This window comes from Ceratotherium simum, chromosome 4 (assembly GCF_057802395.1).
Source record: "Ceratotherium simum simum isolate JZ-2026a chromosome 4, ASM5780239v1, whole genome shotgun sequence".
In the NCBI taxonomy this organism is placed as follows: Eukaryota; Metazoa; Chordata; class Mammalia; order Perissodactyla; family Rhinocerotidae; genus Ceratotherium; species Ceratotherium simum.
Window position 1 is genome coordinate 29625781 of NC_141903.1, and position 22889 is coordinate 29648669.

At 41.3% G+C, this 22889-nt stretch overlaps 1 protein-coding gene across 1 annotated transcript in view; it reads left to right on the top strand.

Moving 5' to 3' along the window:
* The first annotated feature begins 2177 nt into the window (after positions 1 to 2177).
* DPYSL3 (dihydropyrimidinase like 3) overlaps positions 2178 to 22889 on the top strand; it is a 112186-nt gene continuing 91474 nt past the window's right edge. The window contains exon 1 of the mRNA XM_004420009.3: positions 2178 to 3482. Coding sequence (XP_004420066.1) covers positions 3102 to 3482 — 381 coding nt within the window. The 5' untranslated portion in view covers positions 2178 to 3101. The remainder of the gene's footprint in view (positions 3483 to 22889) is intronic.

The following is a 22889-nucleotide window of genomic DNA, read 5'->3' on the forward strand; positions in this document are numbered from 1 at the left end:
TGGTAAAATGAGAATAATAATCACACTAAATTTATGAGGTTGTTATGAAGGTTAAGGCAATGCATATGAAATTGTTAGCACAACGTCTTACTCAAGGAATGAAGTCCTTAATAATCCTGCTAGGTGGGTGTGGCGAATACAAAGCAGAAAGACATCAAGAAGTTAAGTAAAACACTTGGCCTAAGGCCACATAGTTGCAGAACTGGAGTCAGATCCACCATTCCTATTTCAGTCTTCTTTTAAAGGCTGCTTCGCTTTCTTAATTAAACACACATGCCTATACGTAGCTGTTGACTTCTAAATGTGATGTTTTGTCCACAAATGTAATTACGGAGCATATACATTGCAACAGACATAGTGGTGAGGCAATGTTGCTATAACAATGGGGTTTATACACGCCCGGGCGCCCACACTTACGAGCACATACAAGCATGCATCTACATTCAGAAGGTGCTCCCTCACAGGAAACCTGAGACTCTTCGCACATATCTTGCTTCCAGTTATGATTCTGTCATAACTTGGGCATTTACTCAGAGTCTCAGCTTTCTCGCTAGTAAAAAAAGAAATAATATTACCTGATTTGTAGTGTTATTAAGATTAATCAAGATGCTGTAAGGAAATTCCTTAGCATGGAGCCTGGTGCAGAATAAATTCCTAATAAATGTTAGCTAATATCTTTATTGTTGCCCTTGCTGATGGTGCTGGCGCCGGTGGTGTTTATAGAGTCAGAAGGGGAAGATTTAAAAGTCTTTGTTGACCAGCCAATCTAAAAGCTGGCTATCTTATTTTCCTCATAGCTCTTATGAGTGTCTGACCTGATATTTCTTATTTATCATCTGTTTCCCCCCACTAGAATTACGTTCCACAAAGGAGGGAACCCAGGAGAGTGCTGGACACATAGCAAGTGTCACTTAAAAGTCTATAAATAAATTAATGAGTGGAGAAGAGGTTGAGAGCAATGGGAAAGAGGAAGGAAGTAACCTACACGAACAAAGAGGGAAGGAATGGCCTGTATTATTGATTTCTCACGTGAAGTTCTGCGTCCATCACCAATTAGCATTTGTTAAAAAGGAGCAGCTGCCCAGAGGAAGTCAGCTTAAGAAATCATGAATAATTTTGATAATAGAGCACAGGTAGTCTAGCAAGTGCCTTTTTCTTCACTGGGGGTAAGCATAACTCGTGTCAACAGACTTGTCTTTGATCCAAGTTTAGGTGAACTTCTATCCCTCAAACCTCCATGGCTATCACAGGCCAGCTGCTGAGATCCCATTTTCCTAACTGCCTCCCACAATTGGGGTTCAGAGTTTCAGTTCATCAAATTCAGTGCAGATGCCTTCAAAGATTGTGTCTGTGTGCACAAAGAAGGCTGCCGTATGCTTATGAGCATTCAGTGAGTTAAAACATGGGAAACAATTGCAATAATGAGTGGTACCCAGCAACAGCTCCATAAATGTTCCCTGTTGCTGTTATTATAATTATTAATATTTATTCAAAAAGAATTTATGGAGTACCTCTTATGTGCTTGTAGATGTTCTAGGCTCAAGATATTCAAAGACAGACTAAACAGATCAGATCTCTGCCTTCATGGATCTTATGATGTAGTGAGGGGTTCAGAAAATAAAGTTTAATATGTTGAGCAGAATAGTGAATGATTGTGCTGCCTAGATGGGTGGCTGTAGACTACGCTCTTGGTGAGGACAGGCCCCCATCTGGCGTAACACTGTCACTCCAGTATCTTGTGAAGAGCATAGTAGGCACTCAATTCATGTTGGATGAATAAATACATGAATGAGTGAATTTCTTAGAGGGGGCCCACTTTAATTTGGGCACTGCAGGTTCTGGGTTTAGGCTGTGTGTGCAGATGCCATGGAAGCTCTGCAATTTGTGGACTCTTGTGTTTATGTGGCAAAGTCTAGGTTAGTGCATCTGTGGGTGGATGTGGGGAAGCGGATGAGGTTGTGAGAACATGAATATGCATAAGTAAAATCTGTGTGTATGTGAGGTAACATGGAAGACAAAGTCTTTGGCTGTACATTTTTGAGGTAAATCTGGACCCGTGTGTGAGCCCAATGCAGGGTTCTGACTCAGGTAAACCTGGGCTTGAGTCAGTGTGTGAGGTATTAGCCAGAGGTTTGTTGTATGAGGATAGGGTATTAAGAGTATTTTGCAAGGCAAAATCTAGGCATGTGATCTGTAATGTATTTGTGTGTAAGGCAAATTAAGGGTGGGTAAAAGGCAAAATCAATGACAGTATATAGGAGATAAGAATGGGTTTAAGTGTAGATTTGTCTGAGTTACTTACAGGTTTTTGTGATTGCTAATGAAGAGAGTCTCTCTCTGTCTCTTTCTATGTCTTTGTCTCTCTCTGTCTCTCTGTGTATAAACCAATTCAGGTGTTCCTTGTGTGAGGGTGCAGGTTTGTGATGCAGATTCTAGAACTGGGAGCAATTGTGAGGGAGGCAATTCTAAGATTAATATGAAACAAGTCTGGGATTATGGGTAAGCAAAGTCTAGGATTGTGAGCATGGTAAATCTGAGTTGGTGTGTGTGTGTTGTAAATCAGGATTTGGCTTTGAGATTAACACAGCCGAGCCAACTAGGTTTATGTGCATAAGTGGGGCAGATAGACTTGCGTTTGTGAGGCCAATACGGGAGTTAGTGTGGGTAAAGCAGGGTTTGTGTGCATGTGTGAGTGAGGCAAATTCTTGAGGGTGAATCTGGGGGTGGTTGGGCGAGCGGGAAGCGTGAGTGTGTGTGTGTGTTTCTGTGCACGCGCGCGCGCGCCAAGTTGGGATTTCTCCTTTCCATGGGCAACCAGGACGCGTAATCGTGCGAGGCCACGTTAGGGTCTGGGTGCGCGGGGAGGTGCGGGCGGGCGGGCGAGAGTCCCGGGAGCCGAGCGCGCCGCTGTTCCGGCCCCTGCGCCGCGCGCTCGCGGGCTCGCTGGGGACTGGCAGGAACCGGAGCAGCACTGCCGCCTCTGGCGCGAAGGCTCAGGCGCCTCCTCCCGCCCCAGTCACTGTGGCTCGGCGCACGCTGCCGGCGGCTGCCCTTTCCGCCTCTGGGGAAGAAAGCCCGCGGGCTGCTGTCGCGCTTGAACCATGGCCTCGGGCCGAAGGGGCTGGGACAGCTCCCATGAAGACGATCTGCCCGTGTACCTGGCCAGGCCGGGCACCACGGACCAGGTCCCGCGGCAGAAGTACGGCGGCATGTTCTGCAACGTGGAGGGCGCCTTCGAGAGCAAGACGCTGGATTTCGATGCCCTGAGCGTGGGGCAGCGGGGCGCGAAGACTCCCCGGAGCAGCCAGGGCAGCGGCCGCGGCTCGGGGAGCAGAGCCGGACTCGAGGCGGACACCCCGCGCAGGGGCCAAGGCCGGGAGGAGAGCAGGGAGCCGGCGCCCGCGTCGCCCGCGCCCGCCGGGGTGGAGATCCGGAGCGCCACGGGCAAGGAGGTTTTGCAGAACCTCGGCCCCAAGGACAAGGTAAGGAGGCCCGGGTCTCTTCTCCTCCTGCCCTCGTCCCTTCTCAGCCCGGAGTGCCGTGGCCCGGGCACAACTTTCTCCCGCTCACTTTGCACGGGGATGGGGGACTAGGAGGAGGAAAAGGGCATCTTCTGCTGAGCGTAGCGTGACCTCCTAGCCTGGGCCTGGGTTCGCGCATGTGCCCAATTGCAGCATCTTGGTGCGCCCCGGACCAGGGTGCGCGGGGCCGCCTGCCTCCCTGCCGCACCTCTGGGCCATCGGTTCTGGGTGGGTGTGTCAGCCCGGCCAGCCCGGGAAGGCTTAATGATTTCCAGCCCTTCACTCCGTCTGAGTAACCACCAGCACAATTGTCTTGGCCCCCACGCTGGCCCTAGATTAAATCTCAACCCAGGTCACCAGGGCAGAGGGCAAACTGGTGCTGGGAAAATGGGGTCATCTCCATAGTGCCCGGATGAAAGGACAGGATGGGCGGTCTCCTCTTTCACTCTTCAAACACCAGCTCTGTCCCTGAAACTTTTGGGTGTGGAGCCACTAGACTAAACACCCGAATCTCCGTGCCTCGCTTCTGTCCCGGATCAACATTTCACATCTGTGTTTGTAAAGAGTATATTTGTGTACGTAGCTTGGCACAAGACTGGGTACCACAGGGATCCAGCTGTCTCTGGAAGAATACCATTGTATTTTTGAAAATAGGCGAGAGTGTGGAGTGCACATTAAACTAGCACGAACTGCAAATTCCCTGCTATTCTTACATGTACTAAAGCCAATTTCTCCTGCATGTGTATTTTTGAGAAACTCATGTCACACTGAACTGACTGAAGGTATGATGTTGAAATCCAGCTTGCCCTGATTTGTTTATTTCATAGAAAATCAAAACTGTAGTTCAGAAAATTCAGGGCCTGGGCAGGGCTGGATTATTCAAAGTTCAAACTGACACTTTTGAGTTGGGGAACAATACTCATCAGATACATCTCCCTTGTCTAGATAATGGCTGCAAAATCCATCCACGTGTATTATTCTGCACTAATACAGTTAGGAATAATAACCTGAAATGGAAATGTCTGCCTCAGAGCAATTACAGTTAATGCTCACCGAAGTTTTAGATATTTTCTATGAAAATGCAGCGAGCCACTGAGAGGACAGCACATTTCTCCACCGTTTGATTTTTGGAAGTTTAACAACCAACCTCTAATTATTGATACCACCAGGGAAAAGAAAGTACTGAAGTTAGTGCTGTTTAAAGATGCCATTGGGAAACAATGTCAGTATCCCTTGGAATCACTCATTTAGTTTGTGATTTTCACATCATCCTTAGAATGTGGGATTCCTCTAGGCCCTGCTCACATACCCTTTTAGGAAATATTCTGATATTTTGGAAAGGCTTTAGCTGATTTCTAAACTGCAGAATGGCCCGTAGAAAGTTTATTGCCTCTCTTCAAGTCTTACTTGATCATTATTGAAGTGTTCCCTTCCTGACTCTAAGGGGTGGGAGAAGTGATGGAAAAGGTCGGTAACAATTGCTATGAGTCAGTGCTATTCCCTTTGCTGGAACACCCCTGATGTAAGCCAGATAATATGCCTGGTTTGCAAGATTTAAGAATGGTAACTAGAGAAAAGGAAAATGTTCCTCCTTTAAACCCAGCAATTCTCTCGTTTTCCTTCCTTTTGCAAACCCTGTACTTTTGGCTCCTAATTGAAAAATAATAATACAACCTAAGCATCAGCAGGATTTCTAGTGCTACATGGTTATTTGTAAGTTCAGGCTTGCTGTCAGCTTCATCCAGGCCATGTTATTATCTCTAATTTGGTTGAATCACATTGTTAGAACAGACGCAGAGGTTATCTACTTCTGTACTTCAAGATTATTTCCTTGAGGATAGGGATTGTGTGCTTGGATTTATCTTTGTGGCTGAAATGCCTGGCACATTGGAGGTGCTCAATAAATGTTTAATACATTTGATACAAGCCTCCTTAATTAAGCCATCTCTTGCTACATAGATGCAGAATGATCAACTGGCCTCTGTTTAAATACTGCCGTTTTCAGGGAGCTCGCTACTACATGAAGCAACTTTTGGACTTTTAAAAACTTAAAAAAAAACTAAATTAAGCCCAAATCTGCCTATGTGTAGTTTCTACAAACTATTCTTAGTTCTGACCTCTGGAAATATTAGAATAACTATGTTTCCTTATTCTGAGGTATTTTAATGATTTTAAGCGTGTAGGCTTGTGTATCTGTCAGAAAAGGCTGGGTGATGCCACAGTAACAAACAGTCCCCAAATCTCAGTGGCTTAATCAAACAGTAACAGTTTATTTTTTGTTCCTGCTACTTGTCCAACATGGGTCAGCAGGGCAGCTCTGTTCCTCATTGCCCCTCAGAGACCTGGATTGATGGAGGCTCCATGTCCACACATCCATGGCAGGACTAGCGTGTGGCAAATTGCTCACAGACTCTTAAACTTCCACACTGAAGTTACAAACATGACTTATGCTCACATTTCATTGGCCAGAGCAAATCATTAGTCTGTGTCCAACTTCAAAAGAATTAGGAGAGTGTAATCTTACCGTGATCCTATAAGACAGAGATTAGAAATATTTGGAAAATAGCTTGAATATCTCTCCCAGATCTGGGATGGACTACTGGGGTGAAAACTGGCTTAACTCTTACAAATTACATGACGATAAGCATGTAACTCATCCTCTGTGCCTCAGTTTTCTCATCTGCAAAATGTGGATTACACGGACTACTTTGCACATTATAAGTACTCAATACATATTAATTACTATCACTCTTTGATTTTTCCTGTCCTTCATATGTTTGAGGGTAATCATCGTATTCTCCCTAAAATTCTCTTTTTTAGCTTTGTTGTTCCTAGCTTCTTCAGCTCTCCCTTCTAGGAGTCTTTCACCATTCTGATTTCCTTTTCAGGTTATACTGTATTTTGTAAATATTCTTCCAAAAATACAATGCCCAGAACTGAACACAGTGCTCCAGATGGGATATAGCCATGACAGTCCATTAGGCTAGTTAATTTCCTTGATTTATGCACAGCATATGCTTCTGTAGTACAAGATTACACCTGATAATTCAGTAGCCATGTCTTACGATTGTCTCCATAGTAAACTCCATGTCATTCAAGCCTTTAGAAACTTTTCCCCATAAGCCAGGCTGTCTCTGTTCTATGATGGTACAATTGAACTTAAAACAAAACCAAAAAGAAAAAATGCTTTAACTGTAGGATTTTATTTCTCTTCTCTAGAGTATTCATCACCATCTTAGCTCATCTCTCTATTGTATCATGATAATTTTGAACCTTAACTCTGTGATATAGCATCCCTACCCACAGCTTTGAACCATCTGCAAATTTGATAAGTACCTCTTTTTGAGCAGTATTTTTGTGCCTGACACACACACACACACACACACACACATATATATATTATTTTTTCTTTCATTTTTTTGTTACAGAAAATGACTTTACAGATAAGGAAATTAAAACCCAGAGAATCTACGTGTTTAGTCCGAAATCATATAGATAATAAGTGGGGAGCCAGAATTCAAACTGATTTTTCTGATTGTAGAGTCCATCCTCTTTCCAGACTGGAGGCTGCTTCTTTATTTTAATTCAATGAGCCTGACCATTGTGTCTGTCCCTGACATGTTACTATAATGAAGGGCAAGGATAGATATTCCCGCCACACTCCTAGAAAACTTCCTCTATCTTGCCGCCAGCCCATTATTCAGGACGCTTAGAGATCAGTTGCTCAGCCTTTGAGAACAGTTGCTGCAAAATCCTTATTCTTCCAAGTTAATTCTGAAGCTATCGAAAGATTTTTTACAAAATGTCTTGATAAAAGAAAAATATGCTTTGTCTCTGGCCTACCTAATTATTAACTCCTACCTTAAGGAAATGAGTTTAGTTAATAAATGAATAAATTATGAAGAAGTTAAATAACAAAAGTATTTGGCAGAATAAAAATATAAAAAAAAAATCACTGAGTTATACTCGGAATGCGAAATTCCAGGTTTGAAGTATCACTGGGTGTTTATATTGTGGTTCTGGATCTACCTGTAAACCTTAGTTAAATTATATTTAGATTTTTTTCTCATGATAGGCATTCATATTGCCAAAATCCTCCACACAACTTTTTGTTTATAATTTTTGTCAAGTATGTAAAAAAGCAATTCTAAGTGAAAAGTAAATATTTTTCACCATTTCTCAAGGTTTCCATGCATGCAGAATTTTCCTAGCAGTGAAAAAATCACTAAAAGGAGGAGAATTATGATATATGGTCTGCCAAGAGCAAATGATACTGCAAAGACTCTGTCATCCAGTGAAAACAAAGTAATGACATGATTACATGGGTTTGTTGATAACTCCCTTTCAGGAGCCCTGGGTCATTTCTAGTTCCCTGCCTCCCACATGGGCCACTTTTGTGCAAGATGTTTCCTTTGTGAAGTTCGCAGGGGTTCTGGGTCTAGGAGGAGAGAATTTGAAACAAATGAGATGTGGCTCTTACCTTTTTACCGTTTGCCATTTGCCATTTTTTGTCCTGGGCGAAAAATTTTCAACATGATTCTGAGAAATTGAAGTTCTCCTCCTTACCTTGCACAAGGGAAGACAGCTGGAAATAGAATTCTGAGTTTATAAAGGCCTCTCGAGTCATCAGAATCCAGACCCTGGAGTGTAAATGAATTTTACAAGGCTGCTCTGACAAATGAAAGTTTGCACTTAGGCTAGGAAAAAAGGCTTTGCTTACCTGACCTTCAGGCCACACTTGAATCTGGGAGTATATTCACTTACCCAAACTTGGAAGTGTTTGAAACCTTTCAGAACTTTGGTTTAGTTTGACAGTAGGCATTTGAGGAACATAAAAAGGTGCCTTCTAAGTAATGCTGCGATTGGCAGAGTTCCCTCAAAGTAATGGTCCCTGGAGACGGGGTTTTGCTGACGGCTCTTGTAAGTAATGCTGTAGATGGCCAGAGCGCTGTCTGTGATGCTTTTCTGTCAGTGATTTCTATGCTGATTCTCTTTATGATTAATTTCCACTGGGCATTATCTCTACAAATAATGTTCCTGTGAGGCAGTGGATAAAGCCTATGAGGAATAGGAAATCTGGCTGAGGAGAATGCAGTCTGTGACTGGAAGCTCGGCCCTCCATTTTCTAGAGGAGGCAGAAGGTCCATTTAGGTGTGTAAGCACTTTTTAAAAATTAAACTTCTAGGAAAATGTAATGTTAAAATTTATCGGTACTCTTAACATGGACTCATATGGCATTCAAAAAACAGTTCTACTCTATCAAAAAACAATGAGATGAGGCAGGAAAAAAAAACTGAATAAAGCATTAGCAGTCTCATCATTAAGACCCAGCCTTTAACCAGCTGTACAACTTGGGCAGGTTACTTCCCTTCTCTCTGAACTTTAGTTTCCTCCTTTCTAAAATGAAGGGGCTGGGCCAGATGGTCAGTATGGCAATGGTCTATAAACTTTTTTGATTGCCCACTGCTATGCAAAATTTTTTTGAGCATGCTCTCACTCTCTATATGTATGTGTATATATGTATATATGTACACATGTGTAAAATAATTTACACATGTAAAATAAATTACAGACACAAATAATGTATTAATACCCTGTGACATATAAAATACACAGTACAAACTAAAAAAGAAGAGATATCATCTTAATACAAATATAAATCCTGATTTTGTTTTCTTGTACCCCAGGGCTCGTCTTGCCTACCCAGCTGGGTGAATGCTTGTTAAGTCCTTAATCTTTAGATCAAAGCCATAACAGTCAGTGGGTCTAATATTATAGTCATTAATGAGTTCACTGTTAGTCTGAGTTCTTGAGGGGTGTATGCTCTTTTATGGACCAGTTGCCAAGAGAAAAGTTCAAAACTGTTGAAGGCTTGCAGTGAGGCTACAGCAGTGCTGGTTAGTGCTCAGTGTACTCTCTGTAAATATATATGTGGGGTTGGGCCAGTGGGATGTGATAACAAGAGTCATAAATATACTGAGGAATCTCTAAATCTCCCTTAATCCACTAATTTTTTCTTTACTCATTTATTCAAAAAACATTTATTAAGCACCAGTTATGTGGTTGCACAACGAAAAACTAATATTGGAGAAACAAAGATGAACCAAACAGGTAAACAATAGGAAAACATAAAGTGTATCTCCTCATAATCTCCCAGAGAAAACTGCTATTAACATAGTAGTGATTTTCTTCACATCTGTGTATGACACATGTATTTTCATTCCAAAATAAAAGTGAGACCATGTAGTATTATTTGTTTTTAAACTATTTTTTACTACTTTTTAAAAAATTTAATAAACTTTCTCTTTGAGAGCAGTTTTAGGTTCATAGCAAAATTGAGTGGAAAGTACCGAGATTTCCCATATTTCTCCTGCCCCCACACTTGCATAGCCTCCTCCATTATCAACATCCCCCACCAGAATGGTACATTTGTTACAATTGAGGAACCTTCCTTGACATATCGTTATTACCCAAAGTCCATGGTTTACATTAGGGCTCACTCTTGGTGTTGTATATTCTGTGAGTTTTGACAAATGTGTAATGACGTGTTTCCACCATTATAGTATCATACAGAGTATTTTCACTGCCCTAAGAATTCTTTGTGCTCCGCTGTTCATCCCTCCCTTCCCTCTAACCTCTGGCAATTACTAATCTTTTTACTGTCTTTATAGTTTTGCCTTTTCCAGAATGTCATATAGTTGGAATCATACAGTATGTAGCTTTTTCACATTGCCTTCTTTCACTCAGTAATATGCATTTAAGGTTCTTCCATGTCTTGGCATGGCTTGATAGCTCATTTCTTTTTAGCATTGAGTAATATTCTGTTGTCTAGATGTACTCCAGTTTATTTATCCATTCAACTACTGAAGGACATTTTGGTTGCTTCCATGTTTGGGCAATTAGGACTAAAGTGGCTATAAACATGCATATGCAGCTTTTTGTGTGGACATAAATTTTCAATTCATTTGAGTAAATACCAAGGAATGTGATTGCTGGATCTTATCGAAAGAGTATGTTTAGTTTTGTAAGAAATCTCCAAACTGTCTTCCAAAGTGGCTGGACCATTTTGCATTCCCACCAGCAATGAATGAGAGTTCCTGTTGCTCCACATCCTCGCCAGCATTTGGTGTTGTCACTGTTTTGTATTTTCGTCATTCTAATAGATGTGTAGTGGTATCTCATTGTTGCTTTAATCTACAATTCCCTAATGACATACCAGGTGGAGCATCTCTTCATATGCTTACTTGCATCTGTATATCTTTTTTGGTGAGGTGTCTGTTCAGATCTTTTTCCCATTTTTAAATTGAGTTGTTCATTTTATTATTGTTGAGTTTTAATAGTTCTTTGTATATTTTAGATAACAATCCTTTATCAAATGTGTCTCTTGCAGATATTTTCTCCCAGTCTGTGGCTTGTCTCCTTATTCTCAGAGCAGAAGTTTTTAATTTTAATCAAGTCCAGCTTACCCATGATTTCTTTCGTGGATTGTGCTTTTGGTATCTAAAAAGTCATTTCCGTACCCAAGGTCATCTAAGTTTTCATCTAGGAGTTTTATAGTTTTACATTTTATGTTTAGGTCTGTGATCCATTTTGAGTTAATTTTTGTGAAGGGTGTAAGATCTGTGTCTAGATACATTTTGTTGCATGTGGATGTCTAGTTGTTCCAGCACCAATTGTTGAAAAAGACTATCTTTGCTCCATTGTATTGCCTTTGCTCCTTTGTCAAAGAACAGTTTACTTTATTTATATGGGTCTATTTCTAGGCTCTCTATTCTGTTCCATTGATCTGTTTGTCTACTCTTTTGCCAATACCACACTGTCTTGATTATTATACCTTTATAGTAAGTCTTGAAGTTGGGTAGTGTCAGTTTCTTCAAGTTTCTCACCATTAAGTGTGAAGTTAGCCATAGGTTTTTGTAGATGTTCTTTATCAAGTTGAGGAAGTTCCCATCTATTTTTAGTTGCTGTGAATTTTTATCATGCATGGGTGCTGGATTTTGTCAAATGCTCTTTCTGTGTCTATTGATATAATATGTGATTTTTCTTCTTTAGTTTTTCTAAAGAATTTAGAAATTTTCTAATATTTCTAATCAATTTCTAATTTTCTAATCAATTTTCTAATATTGATCCAGGCTTGCATACCTTGGGTAAATCTCACTTGGTCGTGGTGTGTAATTGGTTTTATATAGTGTTGAATTTGATTTGCTAATATTTTGTTGAGAATTTTTACATCTATTTATGAGAGATGTTGGTCTCTAGTTTTCTTGTAATGTCTGTCTGGTGTTGGTATTAAGGTAATGCTGGCCTCATAGAATGAGTTAAGAAGTATTCGCTTTGCTTCTATCTTCTGGAAGAGTTGCAGGGAATTGGTATAATTTCTTCCTTAAATGTTTGCTGGAGTTCACCAGCACCATCTGGGCTTGGTGCTGTCTGTTTTGGAAGGTTATTTATTATTGATTAAATTTCTTTAATAGATATAGGCCTATTCAGGTTGTCTATTCTTGTGTGAGTTTTGGCAGATTGTGTATTTCAAGGAATTAGTACGTTTTATCTAGGTTATCAAATTTGTGGGCATATAATTGTTTGTAATAATTCTTTATTATCTTTGTAATGTCCATGGGATCTGTAGTGATGTACCCTCTTTAATTTCTGATATAAATAATTTATATCTTCTCTGTTTTTTTCTTAGTTATCCTGGCTAGAAGCTTATCAATTCTATTGATCTTTTCAAAGAACCAGCTTTTGGTTTTGTTAATTTTCTTTCTTGATTTCTTGTTTTCAAGTTCATTGATTTATATTATAATTTTGTTTTTTATTTTTTTTTGGTGAGGGAGACTGACCATGAGCTAACATCTGTTGCCAATCCTCCTCTTTTTGCTGAGGAAGATTGGCCCTGAGCTAACACCTGTGCCCATCTTTCTCTATTTTGTGTATGGGATGCCGCCACAGCATGGCTTGATGAGTGGTGTGTAGGTCCATGCCCAGGATCTGAACCTGCAAACCCTGGGCTGCAGCCAAAGCAGAGCACTTGAACTTAACCACTATGCCACCAGGCCGGTCCCTATATTCTAATTTTTATTCTTTCTTTTCTTCTGCTTACTTTGGGTCTAACTTGTCTTATTTTTCTTGTTTCCTAAGATGGAAGCTTAGATTATTGACTTGAGGTCTTTCTTCTTTTCTAATGTATGCATTCAATGTTATAAATTTCCCTCTAAGCATTGCATCTCACAAATTTTGATACGTTGTATTTTCACTTGTATTTAGTTCAAAATATTTTTTTAACTTCTTTTCCTCCTATTAATTTCACTTATACATAATTATACATATACATATACACACACGTAATTGAATACATTGTTGCTATTATTATTTTGAATAAACTATCATGTTAGATCAATTAAGAATAGGAAAAATAAAAGTTTTTATTTTATCTTCACTAATTCCTTCTTCAGTGCTCTTCCTTTCTTTATGTAGATCCAAGTTTCTGACCTATATTATTTTCCTTCTCTCTGAAGAACTTCTTTTAACATATTTTGCAAGGCAAATCTACTGCCAACAAATTCCCTCAATTTTTGTTTGTCTAAGTCTTTATTTCTCCTTCACTTTTGAAGGATATTTTGCAAGGTCAGAATTGTAGGTTGGCAATTTTTTTCTCTCAACACTAAATATTTCACTCCATTCTCTTCTTGCTTGCATCGTTTCTAAGGAGAAATAGGATGTAATTCTTATCTTTGCTTCTCTATAGGTAAGATTTTTTTTTTTTCCTGGCTTCTTTCAAGATTTTTTCTTTATCTCTGATTTTCTGAAACTTGAATATGATATGCCCAGGTAGTTTTTTTGGCTTGGTCTTCTCTGAGCTTCCTGGATCTGTGGTTTGGCGTCTGACATTAATTTGGGGGAAATTCTCAGTCATTATTGCTTTGGACATTGCTTCTGTTTCTTTTTTTCTTCTCTGGGTATTCCTATTATGTGTATGTTACATCTTTTGTAGTTGTCCCACAGGTCTTGGATATTCTGTTCCATTTTGTTCAGTCTTTTTTCTCTTTGCTCAGTTTTGGAAGTTTCTATTGTTATATCCTCAGATTCAGAGATTCTTTCCTCAGTCATGTCTGGTTTACTAAAGAGCCCATCAAAGGCATTCTTCATTCTTGTTACAGTGTTTTTTATTTCCAGCATTTTTTTAGATTCTTTGTTAGAATTTCCATCTCTCTACTAAATTATCTGTCTGTTCTTGCATGTTGTCTACTCTTTCTATTGAAGCCCTTAGCAAATTAATCATAGTTTTTCTAAATTCCTGGTCTGATAATTCCAACATTCCTTCCCTATCTTACTCTGGTTCTGAGGTTTGTTTAGTCTCTTCAAACTGTGTTTTTTGACTTTTAGTATGCCTTGTAATTTTTTGTTGAAAGATGGACACGATGTGCTGAGTAAAAGGAACTCCAATAAGTAGACTTGTGGTAATGTAGTGGTAAGCTGTGGAGGGACCCAAAGTGTGTAGTGCTATGCTTAGGTCTCAGTCTTTCGGTGAGCTCCTGACCCTGGACTGCGGGCTTCACCAGTGCTTCTCAGTGTCCTCCTCCCTTAGGTGAGACAGGATGGCTGGAAGGGGCTGGAGTTGTGTGTTTTCCTTCTTCCATGTGGAAGGCTGGAGGTGGCTAGTGTGGGGTATTCCTCCCTCCCTCTCAGGTAGGTTAGGCTCTGATAAAACCCCAGCAGGTTAGGCTCTGGTAAAATAGTTTCTTCTGAAGGCAGGCCTTGTGAAGAACAGAATGCTCTGGTGTATTTCAGAATAATTCCTTTTCCCCTCCCCATGCCAGAAGCAGGAGGAGATGTTTCTCTGAAATTCACTGTGAGGACTAGTAAAGTTCTTGGAGGTAACAGTCACAAAATTGTGAGGGTCGTCCAATAACTGGATCCCCCTGGACTCTGACTCTCAGAGTTGTCCACACGGAGCCTCCAGCAATTTGTCAATCACAGGTTTTCCTACCTGGCACTGGTTCCTGCAGGAGTGTTTGCTTCTGGGTTTTTGTTCAGGTAAACTGTGATTCTCTGTATCTGCCTATTTGTCTCTCCAATTTTGGGGCCAGTGGTTTTCCCTGTGACCTCTCCTTTCAGCTAGATCTAAGAAGATTTGTTGATTTGCCAGTTTGCTTGGCTTTTTACTTATTGCTAGGATGGAGTGGCAACTTCTTAGCTCCTTACATGTTGGACTGGAAACCCTAAACTACTTTTTTTAAACTTAAGTTATTATGGCATCTTTACAGAGCATCAAAGATTTTCCAAAATGTAATTTACAATGGCTATATAGTACTCCGTTGTGATGTATCACATATTTAATGACTAATTCCTTTTTTTTTTTTTTTTGTGAGGAAGATCAGCCCTGAGCTAACATCCATGCTAATCCTCCTCGTTTTTTTGCTGAGGAAGACCGGCTCTGAGCTAACATCTATTGCCAATCATCCTCCTTTTTTCCCCCAAAGCCCCAGTAGATAGTTATGTGTCATAGTTGCACATCCTTCTAGTTGCTGTATGTGGGACACGGCCTCAGCATGGCCGGAGAAGCAGTGCATCGGTGCGCGCCGGGGATCCGAACCCGGGCCGCCAGTAGCGGAGTGTGCGCACTTAACCACTAAGCCATGGGGCCGGCCCATGACTAATTCCTTTTTATTGGACATTTATGTTTTTGATTTCACTTTTACTTTCTCTTCTTCATAATTTTTATTTATTGATTGATTTTTCCCCCAAAGCCCCAGTAGATAGTTGTATGTCGTAGCTGCACATCCTTCTAGTTGCTGCATGTGGGACGTGGCCTCAGCATGGCTGGAGAAGTGGTGCATCGGTGCGCGCCCAGGATCCGAACCCGGGCCGCCAGCAGCAGAGCGCGCGCACTTAACCGCTAAGCCACGGGGCCGGCCCTCTCTTCTTTTGCTATCGTAAATAAGGAGGTGATAGACCTCCTTCTAGCCAAATCTTTGTTCCTATTCATTTCATTACTATTTGTCAATGGAAAATCCCTAGAAATGGCCACGTGTGGTGTGGTCATTTTCATGCAGCAGGAACACTGAGCATGGGATGGTTGCTTCCTCTGTGACACTTCATGGGAAGGACTCTAGGGTGTATAAAGCCAGGGAAGCCTTTTGTGTACATTCTGTAAGAAAGAGGGGTGCAGCCTGGGCCACATTGCTCAACAGTAAATGAGATTAAGGGGCCATAAGAGCCAAGTAAATGAGGAGAAAGTAAAAGACATGGGAAGAAGAAGATTTTAAATCTGAGCTGGAGATAAGAACACAGAAAGAAAGACAGTTCAAGTTGTAAAAGGAGATCCGCTGAATGAACAGAATTTTTCTTTACTGAAGTAGTTCTCACCGTAATCTCTTGGAATTTTACTTTTCATTGGGTTTGGGAGCACAAATATGAGGTTCAAGGTTTGTTCAAAGAAAAAGTTCCATTTATGGAGTCCTAATGTATGCAAGGCACTGCTGTCTCTATTCCTCACGACAACTCTACAAAATAGGTATTAATATCTACGTAGTCTGGAAGAGAAACTGAATCTTGGAGAGGTTACTTGACTTCCTATAATCATACAACTGGAAATGAACAAAGTCAGTATTTAAGCCCGAGGACTGTCTGATTGCTTTTTTCATACACCACTTTGCTGTTCTCCTTTTATGTGGTGGCAGCTAAGCATTGGTTTTGAATGGGGTCCAGCAGCTAGAATTGGCTTGGCTAAAACGATTATCCAAAATAAAATGTGTACTAGTGGGACTTTCTGGCAAATGAAAAGATGGGACTTACAGGATCAAAACAGGAAAGCAGAATTTGGTCCAGTCTAAAAGATGAACATGATAGCTAAAGCAGAAAACATCAGAGGCTATGAGGCCCTAGAAAGAGTCAGGGAGATAGAGCAAGGGAAGGAAGAAGTGCAGAGGGACTGAGACAGTTGTCATTATATGCCCTAAGTGCCTAATGATAATTTTTATTGGGTGCTGTGGCTTGCTGGTGGGTTGGCCTGATTTAAAGGCACGTGCTAAGGGCAGATAGTATTCAAAGCATGGTGGCAGAGATAGGGTTCAAATCCAGGTCTTCATGACCCTGGAGCCCATGCACCACTATTCTAGGCAGTCTCTACTGAGGGCAGGACCACTTGGTTTATTCCCAAGAAGCTAGACTATGTCCAAAGAGAAAAGATGCAATGCTTACGCTGAATTGGAAGTGGGCTAGGGAGGGGTTGTTGGCTGTTTTTCTCTGGCTAGTGTTCCCACATCCTGTCACTTAGATAGAAATAAATAAAACCTATGAAATGGAAAGTTGTGTGAGAAATGGATACTGAATGAGAAGGAAAAAAATATATACAGTTGATGAATGATGATATCTCACACACTTGGTAGGGAGGGACAACCTTTCCAGAGATACAGCTTCCTCCTACACACCACCAAAGAAGACTCAGGAAGCCAGTCAGTGATACACAGGGAACTTTTTAGTGAGATTACAGGGTGGGGAGCAGGGAGTTTGAAATGGATGTAGGGGATTTGAAATGAAGGCACTATCTAGTAATGCAGGCTATCAGCTCAGAGTTTGCAAATAAAGGATTAGATGGCCCTCAGTTGTCTACAACAGGAGTCTGTAAACTTTTCCTGTAAAGGTCCAGATAGTGAATATTTTAGGCTTTGCGGGCTATAAGGCATGTGTTCCAACTACTAAACTCTGTATAGCCAAAGCGTCCATTGACAATATGTGAATGATGGGTGTGCTATGTGCCAATTAAAGTTTATTTACAAAATCCCGTGGTGGGCTGGATTTGGCCCAAGGGAATAGTTGGCCAACTCCTGGTCTTGAATACAAGAAAAGGGGCACAGGTGTGTGTATGTGTGTGTGTTTGCACGTTTGTTGGAGTGGCAGAGTGCGTCATAGCAACTTTTCACTATGAAAAGATTCAGACATTTGAAGTAGATATAATAACTTTGCAAGACAGTCTAAAAGGCTCAACAAGAAACAACTTGTTCTCCTTTCAGGATGTCTGAGATTGGAGGAGGAAATTAAAAATAAATACATATCTGACAACGAAGAGGAGAACAATGCAAGATATTTTAGAGAATGCCAATTTATGAAGTGGAGGCAAGCCTTTATAAAGAGCAAGGACAGGAGAAAGGGGGAGGTTGAAGAGGATAACCTGGAAATGACAGTGGGAAAGAAATAAACAAAGGAAGTCCGAGTGATTAGGAAGAAGGAGGTCAAACTTAAAATAACGCTTTGCTGGAGAACTAGAAAAAGGAGAGGTGTGAACGCGGCGAACAGCTTGGAGCTGCCAAGAGGAGAGGTAAAGGTGGAAAAGAGTCCTCTTGGAGTTGTTAACAGAGCGTGATATTATTACGTGAGCAGGGCGAATGCTAGGCTCACTCACCCTTAAGGTATGTTAACAGATTAAAAATGTGGAGTTTAAGGAGGTAAAATAATGGCTTGTCCAATAAAAATGTGATAGGAATTTTCAGGAAAAGGGCGTAGTGGGTGTGGGGGGGTGTTTATTAACTTTTGGAAGATGTGTGCTCACGAATTCAGCTGGGGCTAGCCCCACTAGAGGCGTGCTGTGCGAGTCAGGGGCTCTCCGTTCACTTTTTCATCATTGGTGCTTTCATCCGTCCATGGCTCCAACAGATATTTACTGAGAGTCCACCATGAGTCTCTTCAGGGTCACAGCAGTTAAAGTTCTATCAGGTACTGGAAGGAATCGTGTGGAAGAGGTGATGGCAGCTTCAAAATGAGCGCTCAGAAGAAGGGCATTGGGCCTCCTCCATCAGGCCAGAGGAGGGAGAGGGAGGGGGAGGGCAGGAAATGGATAGTCACAAAAAGATTTCTCTATCACAAGCCAGATTCATCCAACTAGACTGCAGAATCTCAGAGCCAGAAGCAATTTCAAAGATTATTTTCTCTTTCCCCATAAATAGGAAAACTGAGACCTCGAGAGGGAATAAGGATGAAAAATGAAAACTGCTGAGTGCTTATTATATGCCGGGCACCGTTTTTTTGTTTTTGTTTTTTTTTTTACTGTGGTAAAATATACATAACATGAAATTTACCATTTTAACCATTTTAAAGTACAGTTTGGTGGTATTAAGTACACTTGTTGTACAATCATCACCACTATCTTGTTCTAGAACTTTTCTATCACCCCAAAAGGAAACTCTGTACCCATTAAGCAGTCACTCCCCATTCCCCCGTCCTTTCAGCCCCTGGCAACCACCAGTCTGCTTTCTGTCTCTATAGACTTGCCTATTCTGGATATTTCATATAAATGGAATCAACAATACATGCCCCCGTTTTTTTTTTGTTTGCCTTATTTTATTTAGCACAACGTTTTCAAGTTTTGTCCATGTTGTAGCATGCGTCAGTACTTAATTCCTTTTTGTGGCTGGATAATATTCTGTTGTATGGATATACCACATTTTGTTTATCCATTCACCAGCTGATGGACACTTGGGTTGTTTCCACTCTTTGGCTGTTGTGAATAGTGCTGTGCTAGGCACTTTTTAAAGCACTTTACATTTATTAATTTACTTCTGTTCACAAAAGCGCTTGGAGGGAGATTGTATAATTATACTATTTTACAAATGAGAAAAGAGAGATTAGGTCACATGCTCAGGTTACACAGTTAGTAGAAGGGAGTTGGGGAGGTGGAGCTAAGACCCAAATTTCCAATTTCCCAGCCCAGTGCTCCTTCCACTCTCTTTCCACTCTCAGCTCTGTAAGGGCAGGACACGCTACTCTGCTCCTGTCTGCTCTTCCTCAGTGTCCACCACAGTCACGTGTGCTCAGTGTGTTTGGTATCAGTGAGGTGAATTAAACCCCTCTGCTGAATAACAACACATAGGAGACAAAGGAGGGACTAGAGATTATTTATAGGAAGTCACTCTTTGTATTTTAATATTAAATATGTAAAACAACTGATTCAGTAACAGGATATTGTAAATAATTTATGGCATATTCATATGACAGAATACTAAAGAGCCATTAAAAATGATGCTGTAGAAGCACCACAGTGTGAGAAAGTGTTCTGGGTTTATTTAGTCCCTCAGCCGTCTGAAGGAAGGCATCATCCACTCCTGGGGTAGGAAGACAGGCTTGGAGAGGTTCAGTAACCTGCACGAGCTCAGACAGCTTGCAAATGCAGAATTCTGTCTGAATCCCCAAAGCCACACTCTGAGCCACCATAAAAATTAAATGGAAACTTAACAAAAGCTTCACAGTGGTACATTTCTGGGGAGTGGGATAATGAACTTGTGTTTCCTTCTCTTCCTTCAGCAACATTTTCCACATTTTTCTACAATGACCTTGCATTGCTTTTGAAACTGAATAAAAGCATTACATTTTCTCTTATAAAGAAGAGAAACCTGCTCAAATTAACCTCAAAACGTAATTGACTGAAAAAAAACAGATTAAACCTCTCATGGGAGAAAACACGGCCACAGCAAAAGTCAGGAATGGTGCTGGTGAGCAACCCTAAATGGAGGTATAGTTTTGTGGTTACTTTCTTCACCATCTCAACATTTGGGAACTATTAATGGATGCTGACCACTCCTTTTCCCTAAATAAGCATTTCTACTTCCCAATTCCTTACAAAGTTCTCCTGATGATTTGAGAGAGCAGTTAACAAGCCACCCCCAATCATATGCAGTGGTAGCCTGGCCTCGTGTGATGTGGTGGAAATTTGAAGCATTTACTTACTTAAGTTATACCCCTCGATTCTCCAACCCCTATCTAAAATTTTACCTTGCTCTCGTTTCTGAATATTGCCAGTGAGCACTTGCTTGGGGCCTGATTTTTATCTTCTCTGTGTAGTCTCCACAAAGAATTTGAGAAATAACCCTTCTTCATATCGTTAATACAAAAACAATATTGGTTTGTTATTGTTTCTTACGGTTGATAGGAACAACATCATGAAAACTAGTCATTGTCTCTAAGGACTTGGGTTGTTGATATTTAATTCCAAATTTCCCCTTCAAGTCCCGTCTCCTCATTCACTCAGCAATGATGTTGCTCCACAATAGCTGTAATATTGTCATAATTTCCATAGAAACCGTCTGTAAAGCTGCAAACACAGGATTACACCCTCCCTGCCGGCTGAGGCAGGAAGGCCAGATGGGCTCTGAAGGGGAAAAGGCCCTCAATGAGACATAAATCACTTAGTGCCCTGGTGGGGGCGGGGGAGACAAAGGGGGCAGGGTGGGGGAGGAAACCACTTTAGGAGGAAAATTGTGTTTGGTGTGGTCTTTTCCACAGGGTGAAATTCCCAAATGAAGTGGCCAGCCATGCAGGCTCTTTTCCAAGGCCAGTGTCTGGACTGGTCACTTGCTTGGACCCTGATGCTAATGAGGCCAGAGACAAAGATTTCTTCCTATGTGGGCTGCTGACTTCATTGGTCACACATAAGGCCTTGCTCAGCTCCGGTGGGTATGAAGATAGGGATAGAAAGTAACATGTAATGCTATCCCTGTGTGCCAGGCTGCACCCTGCCCATGAATATCTCTTTGGACCTTCAGAGCATCCTGAAAACAAGATACTATTACTCCTATTTTACGGATGAGGTAACTGGGCTACACTCACCCCCTTTCCTTCAGATCTCAGCTTCATCTTGAGTGTTTCCAGGGGCCTTTCCCTGGGGCCTCAAAGCTGGGTGAGGTTAACCTGTGTACTCCCTAATGCACCTCTGTTTGACACTTACCATTCTGTATTATAAATTCTGGTTTACTTCTTTCCCACTAGCCTGGGCACCCTTTGAGGGCAATGCCCTTAGTACCTAACACAGTAACTGACTCATAGTAGGTGCTCTATACATATTTTTAAATGAATGAATGAGAAAGTTTCAGTAACTTATTCAAAATCTATCTTTTTCACAATTGTATCTCTGGGAGTTAGCACAGTCCCTGGCATATACTAGACCCTCAATAAATATTTGAATTACATAGTGAATGAATGAACATTAACTACCTCACTACACAGAGTCTCAGGGAGTTGTGCCAAGCTTTTCTGACTTCAGGCACTGTGTTGCATTAGCTGGTAGGAGAGATCATTGTCATGTCTGGCCAGGCAATTCAAAGTGCATGGCTTCCTGATATGGCTTGGTACTGTCTACTTTTAGAAGTGCATCTCATTATATAACAGTCCTTACACTTATCTGAGGCCATGCCCTGCCTGGTGGAAAGAACATTGGCTGAAAGCCAGGAGTGCAAGAGTAAGGCAAGAGTAAGACACGGTTCTGTTACTCATTGTGTAAATTTGGCCAGATCCCTTTACCTTTCCAGGCCTTAGCTTCTCTATTTTTAAAACAAAATTTTACTTGAGTTAAATTTGTTATTTTTTAGGAGCATACCTTCCCTTTAAAAAAAATCATAAGTAATCTCTTGCGTTACCCCAATAAAAGTGGAGCTGCATGGATAGAAGCCTTCCGAAACCTTCCCTTCATGTCCTTCACCCCTACTCTTGGTAGCCTCTGAGGAAACTCAGTGGACAACTAGATCCCTGGTAAACCAGTACGAGACCCACTAGAATAGATTATATTTATGGCCCCTCTGGTTCTAACGTTCAAGAATTCTAGAAACATGGGCACTGAGCCCCGCAAACTATGTTGCCAATCCAGGCTAATGGTGTGTGCCACCTATCCTTACAAATAGGCATCTTGATGGAGAGGAATGGGTGTGGGATTTGGGGTCATGATTTCTGATTTTTGGACCCAGAGCCACCATTTCCCCAAAGGGTATTACCATTGAGCAAGTCATTTCACTTCTCTGAGCTAGTTTCTTCATCTATAAATTGGAGCAAGTGTTCTTTCATGATTGGATTTTTATGAGACTTATGGTGATGACTACCATCTCTCTGTAACTACTGAGTACTTAGTAAATTTTGTTGGGAGAGGCTATCTACCGTGGGCTTTGAGTATCCCTGCATGTTCTTGCTGGTTGTCCCCCAGATGCAAGGCCTTGACTGCTCTTTACCTGGATCATTTCTCATGGTTATGTTTTCAGTGAGCAAGCTTGACATATGAGGTAATGTTTCCCCCAGACAAAGAGTAGTCCTACCTCAGCTTACTACAAAGGTAGTAAATCTCCCAGGCACAGTATTCTTCTGTAACACCACTGTGTGTGCAAGCATCCATGCTGGGCCCTTTGTGTCATCCCTGTGAGGGATAGGAAGCATGAACAATCAACAAAAAACCAGCATGAAACTCTGGCCCATGCTTTTGTCATGAGAAATGAAGTCATTTGTCTCTGATCCAGGAGTCTCCTGTCTTCTGCCAGCATCCATGAAATAGTAACAGGCTAACTTGTTAGGTTGGAAGTAGGATAAAATCTCAGAACCTACACAGTTCTTGACATG